This window comes from Elephantulus edwardii, unplaced genomic scaffold, assembly GCF_000299155.1.
Source record: "Elephantulus edwardii isolate Elephantulus edwardi_28Jun2011 unplaced genomic scaffold, EleEdw1.0 scaffold00044, whole genome shotgun sequence".
NCBI classification, from domain to species: Eukaryota; Metazoa; Chordata; class Mammalia; order Macroscelidea; family Macroscelididae; genus Elephantulus; species Elephantulus edwardii.
Genome location: NW_006399794.1, coordinates 11,607,333 through 11,615,838, shown reverse-complemented (window position 1 = coordinate 11,615,838; position 8,506 = coordinate 11,607,333). Strand labels below are relative to the sequence as shown.

General features: G+C 38.6%; 1 protein-coding gene across 1 annotated transcript; it reads left to right on the top strand.

Moving 5' to 3' along the window:
• The first annotated feature begins 4,098 nt into the window (after window positions 1-4,098).
• LOC102854104 (olfactory receptor 51L1-like) lies at window positions 4,099-5,046 on the top strand. Its single transcript, XM_006885691.1, has one exon. The coding sequence runs from the start codon at window positions 4,099-4,101 to the stop codon at window positions 5,044-5,046; it is 948 nt and encodes a 315-aa protein (XP_006885753.1).
• The last annotated feature ends 3,460 nt before the right edge of the window (window positions 5,047-8,506 follow it).

Sequence of the window (8,506 nt, the reverse complement as noted above, 5' to 3'; positions counted from 1 at the left end):
GTAGGGAGGTTTAGACAGAGAAAGAGAAACTAGATCAGAGCATCAGCTAGGAAATGGTTAATGAGTAATTAAATTCTGATCTTGGAGCAATCTTCTTACTTGCACATTCAGGTAAGCATTAAACTTTTAAGTAAAAGATAAATACTGGGTAACTTTAAGTGTAGCTTACATCTATACACGTAGATATATATATATATAAAGAGTATGTGTCGAATGTTATTATGCACCTTCCAAATGCAACCAATCAGTAGCTGACTCTTCAGTGGGTTTTTAGAGGTAGTAAATTGTTTGATAAGAGATTGTCTACTTTTTTCCTGCAGAGCACCTGGTGAATTGCAACCACACACGTCTGGGTTGCAGCCCAACTCCTCAAGAAGAAGCCACCAGAGCTTCCTTGTATTATGCAAAAAATATAAAATATAACTCAGTTCAACCCATTTCTATCAAGTCAGAAACAATTCCAGTTAACTTTTTCATAGTTTCCCAGCCTATAACATAAGGGAAGGAATTGTCCATCAGTTAACAGTACAACTTCCTGTGGATCAAGTCACCAGAGCTTCATAAATATAATGTATGTATAAATGCAAATGTATCTAAAATGTATGTGAGTGCATATGAGTGTTGTTGTCATCGTTGTTTTTTGCATTGGAGTCAGATCTAACCCATAGCTGAGGCTTTAACAGGTTGTTAGAGGCAGTAAATCATCTCATGGGAGAAGTCTGCTGCCCAGCTTCCTCCCGCACAGCCTGGTTAGTGAAGGTAGGTTTTGAAGACTGTGTCTAAGGTATTAGAGAGGCCGTAAGTAAATGACTTTATCCTCAGTGCTTTCGTGTAAAATAATTTTCTTCATGACTCTGCTCTTGAGAACATACTTCTTATTATTACTCAGTAGCCTCTTCTTATTGTTTATGTTTGAATCAAATTGTGATTCAATTACATTAAGAAAAAAGAACCACAAAGATGATTGTCAATGGCATAGATAAAACTAGAATAAAATTAACAGAAGAAAAAATAACTACATGTGACTGACAGAAAATGGAAGACCGTTACAACAACATGGCAGAAAGAGAGAAGAATAAAAAAGTCAAAATATAAACTACATATTCCTGTCTTAACTTTAAAAGTGGAGGCAAGCCTTCTATTATTGCTTTCCATTTATTCCACATATTAAAGCATGCACAAAAGAGAAAGATAATCTGAAAAATGGGGATCCAATTAATTTCCCCCCCCCCACTTATATATATCAAAAAGGAGCTCTGGTGTAGTGGCAAGAAATTGTGCAGCAAGCCCTAAGGCAAGTGGTTGGAGGCCACCACTGCTACGTGGGAGAAGGATGGACAATCTCTTTCCGTGCAATTAACTGCCTCTGAAAACCTGTTGGAAGGTCAGCTATGGGTAGGTCTGACTCTGTGGTATACTGCAGAACAACATATATCATAAATGGAAGATTTTTTTTTTTAAAGAATGAAGCAATTACCTGGCAAGAAGCTAAGGAAGTAACTCCATTGTGGGCACAATATTGTTATTGGGTATGAGTGTGCATGTGTTTCATATATTGCCTTGATGAACTGAACTTTATAGAACAAGGACAAAAGACCAAAATCTAAAAAGAAAGAAGATGTAAGAACGCCAGTGGCTTTGGCAGATGTTATAGATAAGAAAGTGTTGTTTGGAAGAAAAGAAAAGTTAACTGTGTAAAGTGAATATTCTGCCTAATATATGTAGAACATGGTAAACAGCTGACTGCTTTATTTAGGGCAAGGACTCCAATTATAGCTCAATTTAGACAACTAGGGGTTGGAGGAAATACCCATAAGGTATCTACTCAAAGTATCCTGCCTGGACTTTTGTTGTTAGGTGCCGTCAGGTTGCTTGAGACTCATAGTGACCCTATGTACAATAGCTCTGAAACTTGCTCTATCCTGTGCCAACCTTATTGTCTCTGACTCACCTATCCTCATTACCCCATCCACTGAATCAACCCATCTTATTAATAGTCTTACTTTCTTGTGTTATTTTCTACTCTTCCAAGCTTGATGTCCCTTTCCAAGGACTGGTCCGTTCTTGCAACATGTCCAAAGTATGTCAGACGAAGCCTCAGAATCAATAGCCTGTTTTCACCCTCTCAAGGGCAAACCTGTTCTCCTGGCAGTCCATGGAATATTCAGTACTCTTTTCCAGCACCACAGCTCAAAGGCATCAATTTTCTTTCTATCATCTCTAATCATTTTCCAGCTCTCTGATGCATAGCAAGTAATTGTGAAGATTATGGCCTGGATCAGGTGCACCTTAGTCTCCAGACTGACATAACTGGTCTTCAATATTCTGGAGAGTCCCTGACAGCATACTTCCTAGTGCAATTCGTCTTTTGATTTCCTGCCTGCTGGTGTTGTGTCCAACAGGTTAAGAGATACCCACCACAAAATTATAAGTAAGGTCATTTATTTGCTGTGCAGCTGGCGTGGGGAGGGGTCTCCACAACACAGCAGTATTCCTCCAATATCTTAGCTTCAACTAGGTGCTTTTGTATCCTTATTCTCCTCTACATGCTGAGCTATGTGGGTCCAGGCTACAATATCCTGCTGTTGACGTATTACTAAGAGTACAGTGACGTAGTCATGGGTACAGCACAAAACATCTACATCTTGAGTTTATCAAGGGTACATTTACATAAACAATAACAACTACTTTTGTGGCAATGAGTCAAGATAAAACTTTAGGGCTCAGGGCAGAAATTTTCCACACACAGGGTTGGGTTACTCAAATGGAGTGAGTACTGCATAAAATGGAGTCTATTTGGCTTCTCACTGGTACCAAGAGTGTTGATTGTGGAGCCAAGCAAACTAAAGCTGTTAACAATCTCAATCTCTTCACTATCTATCATTATGCTGCCAGCTGGCCCGGGGGTGACTTTGGAGAATAACAAAAGAGAGTTCTTTCTTATTATTTGAAGTAAGTGACTCAGTATTTCCTTGTCTTCCTTAGGTATAGATTCTAAGCTCAAGTTCTATTTGGAATTGTCTGACATGTGTTCTGAGAAATTTCAGTCTTCACATTATAAAATAGAGGTAAGAATCAGTAATGAGAGAAATTTTTTTTTTAATTGGAAAACTTCCCCCCCAAAAAAAACCCCCAAAACAAAAAAAAATCTGTCATGGAAAGAATAGTAAACATTAGTTATGAAACACTTGTATTTTAAGTTAAGGAATACTTGTTGAATTGCTCAGTAAAGAGTTAAAAATCATGCATGTATACTGGGATTGTGTGGATTTATATTTCTCTTTTTCATTTCTCCTCTCCATAAAATAAGGCACTAACCTTTCATAATTCAAAAGAACTCACTGCCATCAAGTCAGAACTGACTTAATGCTGACTCACTAGCAGGTTTTTGGAGGCTGTAAATCACACAGGTGGAGACTGTCATTTATTTCTCCCAAGGAGACACGTGTGGATTCAATCTGCCAGAGAGCTTCCACTTCTGGGTTAGCAGCACAAGTTTCAGTTTCTATGGGATATGCTACCAGAGTTGTTTAATAATTAAATCTCTTCAACCATGAAATATTCTAAATGATGAATGAAAAGGAAATGGTCTTGAGTCCTCAGGACCAGCCTAATTGACAAGCATGAGAAGACAACCTAAGGACAATAAATTATTAACCCTAGAACATCATGTACTGCAAGCTTGTATAAATCAGTGGATGTGTACTCTCACTTGTCTCTATTTTCCTTTTACAATTTATAGCAAAAGCTTTCTTACTCTACTACTTTTCTTGTTTAAATGTTTCAGTATCCTTGAGGCAAATCTAACAACGCTCTTATTGGAGATGGCCAAGCTTGTGTGATCCACACGTGGTTCCAGAACTTGAAGTTCTCTATAACTGGACATTATTTTCATGTTAGATTTATAGAAAGAACTTCTTACTTGCCTCCTTCTGTGTAAATAAGAACTCTTTCTGTGTAAATGAGGAAATAAGTATCTCACCCAGAGGCACTGAATCTGCTTACAATGGAGAACTTTGCAGGATGAAAAGAAGTAACAGAAACAATTCCTCTCAGTTTGTCCAAAGCTCCTATTTGTAAGGAATTTTAAGAGTCATCATGGTTGTCTGGAATAGCAGTGACTATATGGAGCCTGTATTTATCCTGAGGGGTTTTCCTGGACTGGAGCATGTTCATTCTTGGCTCTCAATTCCATTCTGCTTTGCATACTTTGTGTCAGTTATTGGCAATGTCACTATCCTCTCTGTTATTTGGGTAGAGTCTTCACTCCATCAGCCCATGTATTATTTCCTTTCCATCCTGGCACTAACTGATCTGGGTATGTCACTGTCCACGCTTCCCACCGTGCTTGCTGTGTTGTGGCTGGATGCTCGGGCGATCCAGGCAAATGCTTGCTACACACAGCTTTTCTTTATTCACACATTCACATTCCTGGAATCCTCGGTTTTGCTGGCCATGGCCTTTGACCGTTATGTTGCCATCTGCCGTCCACTACACTATTCCACCATTCTCACTAACAGTGTCATTGGCAAGATTGGTGTGGCCTGCTTGCTAAGAAGCATGGGAGTTGTACTACCTACACCTCTGCTACTGAGACGCTATCACTACTGCCATATCAATACCCTCTCTCATGCTTTCTGCTTGCACCAGGATGTTTTTAAATTATCGTGTTCAGATGCTAGAGTAAATAGCATTTATGGGCTGTGCATAGTGATCGTCACCCTGGGTGTAGACTCAGTCTTCATACTTCTTTCTTATATCCTGATTCTGAATGCTGTACTAGGTATTGCATCTCGTGAAGAACGACTAAAGGCTCTTAATACCTGTGTATCTCACATCTGCGTGGTGCTCATCTTCTTTGTGCCAGTCATTGGAGTATCAATGGTACATCGCTTTGGAAAAAATCTGTCTCCCATAGTCCATGTCCTCATGGCTGACATCTATCTTCTTCTTCCCCCAGTGCTTAACCCTGTTGTGTATAGTGTCAAGACAAAGCAGATTCGATTAGGAATTCTCCGCAAGTTTCAAACAGGGAGAAGGCTGTAGGTAACCTTGGTCATTAAATTTTCCCATTGGAAAAAAAAAAACAACCCAACACTATTTAAGGAAGAACTAAAATGTTTGAATTTAGATTGCCTGGTTGCAATCTATAGCTCTCATAATGCCTAGATGTGTGATTTTGGTAATTCCTTTCACCTTTATTAGATACAAGTTATTCATGGTCAAACTGTGGTAATAACTATAGCCATGTCTTTCACTAAAAATATTAAAAGGCTTATAAAAGTCAGTGACTTTAAGATAGATTCAATTTCAAACTTGCACAAATATATTACGATTAGTAAATTGCTATTATATCTAATAATCTTATTTGTAGAATATAGCAACTATTGCATAGTTTCTTTTTTAACTATCTCCATCTCAATCTCTATTTCTCCTCTTTTGCATAAATTTCCTGTATTTAGGATTTTTGTACCTCAATACCATAAAATTTCCCCCCAGATCTCTGACTTTGGGGGGGTAAGTTTAAAATATGCAATATTGACAGGGTTTTTAATTATTGCCTTTGCAGTTAGCTTTGGACTAAGTCCTCACCTCATCACTGGGCAGGTAAAATGTGTTCTTTAGGGAGCTCTGGTGACCTAGTGGCAAGAAGCTGCACTACAATCCCGAAGGTACATGGTTCGAATCCACCAGATGCTCTACTAGAGAAGGAGGGCCAACCTCCTACTGTCTCAGTCAGATCTGACTCAATAGTACACAACAAAGCAAGGGGTGGGGACAATGTTCTTTATCTTATTGCTACTGTACATCTATAAACCCTCAGTTTACCTGCACATATTGAAATGAAAAAAAGCAACTGTTTAAGCCTACTAAATGAATGTTGATTGACAAAGCAAGTTATTGACAAAACTATGCCCTGAAACTGGAACATCTTAGTCTTTAAACTGACATCATTGCTCTTCAGTATTTTAGAGAGATCCCTGACCACAGACTTTCACATTACAAAATGTCTTTTTATTTCTTGACTACTGATGCTAAGATTGCTGATTGTGGATCCCAGTAGGTTAAAATTATTGACAATTTCAATCTTTTCTCCAACTACCATGATGTTGTTTATTGGGCTGGTGGTAAAGATTTTTGTTTTATTGCTGTTGGGGTGTAATCAATATTGGAAACTATAGTTTTTGATCTTCTACAACAAGAATTTCAAGTACTTTTTTCTGTCAGCAAATAAGGTTATATGCATATCACAGGTTCTTGATGAGTTTTCCCCCAATTCTAATGCCACATTCTTCTTCATAAAGTCCAGATTCTAGAGTGATTTTCTCAGTATACAGATTGAATAAATATGGAGAAAAGATGCATCCCTGACACGCTCCTTTTTTTATTTTAAATCATATTCTGTTCTCTTGCTCTGTTAGAACAACAGCTTCTTGGTCTAAGTATAGGTTCATATGAGCATAAATAAATAATCTGGGATTCACATTCAGCTAGATAATGAATAAGGACGACGGAAGAATAGATGCCTCTGAGTTGTAATGTTGGAGAAGAGTACTGAATATTCTATAGACTGCCAAAAGAACAAACAGGTATGTCTTGGGAAAAGTGCAACCAGAGTGTTCCTTGGAGCAAGGATGGCAAAACATTGTCACTTATACTTTGCATATATTGTTAGGAGGGATATTACTTGGAAAGGAACACTATACTTGGAAAGGTAGAGGATTAGCAGACCCTCAAAGAGATAGATTTACATAATGATGACTGCAATCGGCTCCATTATGCCAGATATGGTGAGGATAACACAGGATAGGAGATATTCAGATCTGTTGTTAATAAAGTCACTCAATTCTATTGCTGTTGGGTGCCATCAAGTTGAATCACACAGAAGGAGATTTTCTATCCTTCTCTGGTGGAGCAGCTGGTGGATTCAAGCCATGTGCCTTTTGGGATTTCAGCACAACTTCTTACCACTGTTGTTGTTACGTGCCTTCCAGTCATCTGCAACTCATAGAGACCCTACCTACAGCAGCCCTAAATCCTACTCTATCCCTTGCCAATCTTACTGTCTCCAACACGCCCATCCGCAGAACCCCAGTTACTGAACCAATCCATCTCATGGAGGGTCCTCCTCTCCTGCGCTGTCCCTCCATCCTCCCAGCATGATATCCGTCTCCAAGGACCAATTCTGCCTTGCAACATGTTCATAGTATGTCAGAAGGAGCTTCAGAATCCTTGCCTCCAAAGACGAGCCTGGCTTCACCCTCTCTAGGACAAACTTGTATGTTCTCTTAGGAGTCCATGGTATGTTCAATACTCTTCTCCAACATCAAAGATCAAAGGCATCAACTCTCCTTCTGTCATCCCTAGTCACTGTCCAGCTCTGTGATGCATAGCAAGTAATTGCAAAGACTATGGCCTGGATCAGGCACACGTTAGTCTCCAGGCTGACATCATTGCTCTTTAGTACTTTGGAGAGGTCTCTGACAGTAGAGTTTCCCCAGTGAAATTTATCTTTTATTTCCTGGCTGCTGATACCAAGAGTGTTGACTGTAGAGACAAGCAAACTGAAGCTGTCAACAATGTCCGTCTCTTGGTCACCCATCATGATGCTGCCAATTGGCCCTGTGGTGAGAATTTTTGTTTTCTTGATGTTGAGCTTCACCACTAGACAAAAAATGGAACAAAACCCAACAATGATTAGTACTTAGAAAATAGTGGTAAATGAAAATTTATTGCCCATGGTTTTGTAAAATATATTTATACCGAAAACTATTGCTGTAGCTATTCATTTCAATAGTGCAGATATATAAAATAAAATGTCTAGTCTTCTTGCTAAATAATTAATTTTTAGAAGTGCCTATGTGGACAACAAGGACCTCTGGAGGTGCCAACCCAAAAGTATATGGTTCAAATACACCAGCTGCTCCATGGGAGAGAAAAATAGACAGTCTCCTCTTGCTCATTTTACTGCCTCTGAAAACCTGCTGATAGGTCAGTTCCAACTCAATGCAGATGACAAAAATCATTAATATCATTAAGTAAAGCAGAAGCTATAACTGATTAAGGTATATAATTTGATCTATTTATTAAACAATAACCCCCTCATACTTATAGCCACAGAGTTGGAACTGACTCATGAATGACCACTTAGTGACTTTCGAAGAGTGTACGTTGCACAGGAGAGAATTTCCAACCTTTTTCCTACAGAACTGCTGGTAGATTCAAATTGCCAGTAAATTCTGCCTTCAGATTAGCAGCACATCTCTATAAATACAAGGCCATCAGAGGTCCCTGATAATTATATTAGTGGTGATAACTTTATTTGTAGATGTAAGAATAAAAAAAGAAAGTAAAATGACATGTTTCGTGGGTCAAATTAATTCTTACAAGATTGAGAGAGTGGGAAAGAAAGTCATGTGTTGAAACTGACTTATACTGGGTTATGAAATCTCACTGGACATCTTTAGCTCTAACTCCATGATTACGGTAATCTTTTCAAATTACA

Bases quoted from the DNA above. Each gene is read 5' to 3' on its own strand.
- LOC102854104 (XM_006885691.1), top strand. From the start codon at position 4,099: ATGGTTGTCTGGAATAGCAGTGACTATATGGAGCCTGTATTTATCCTG.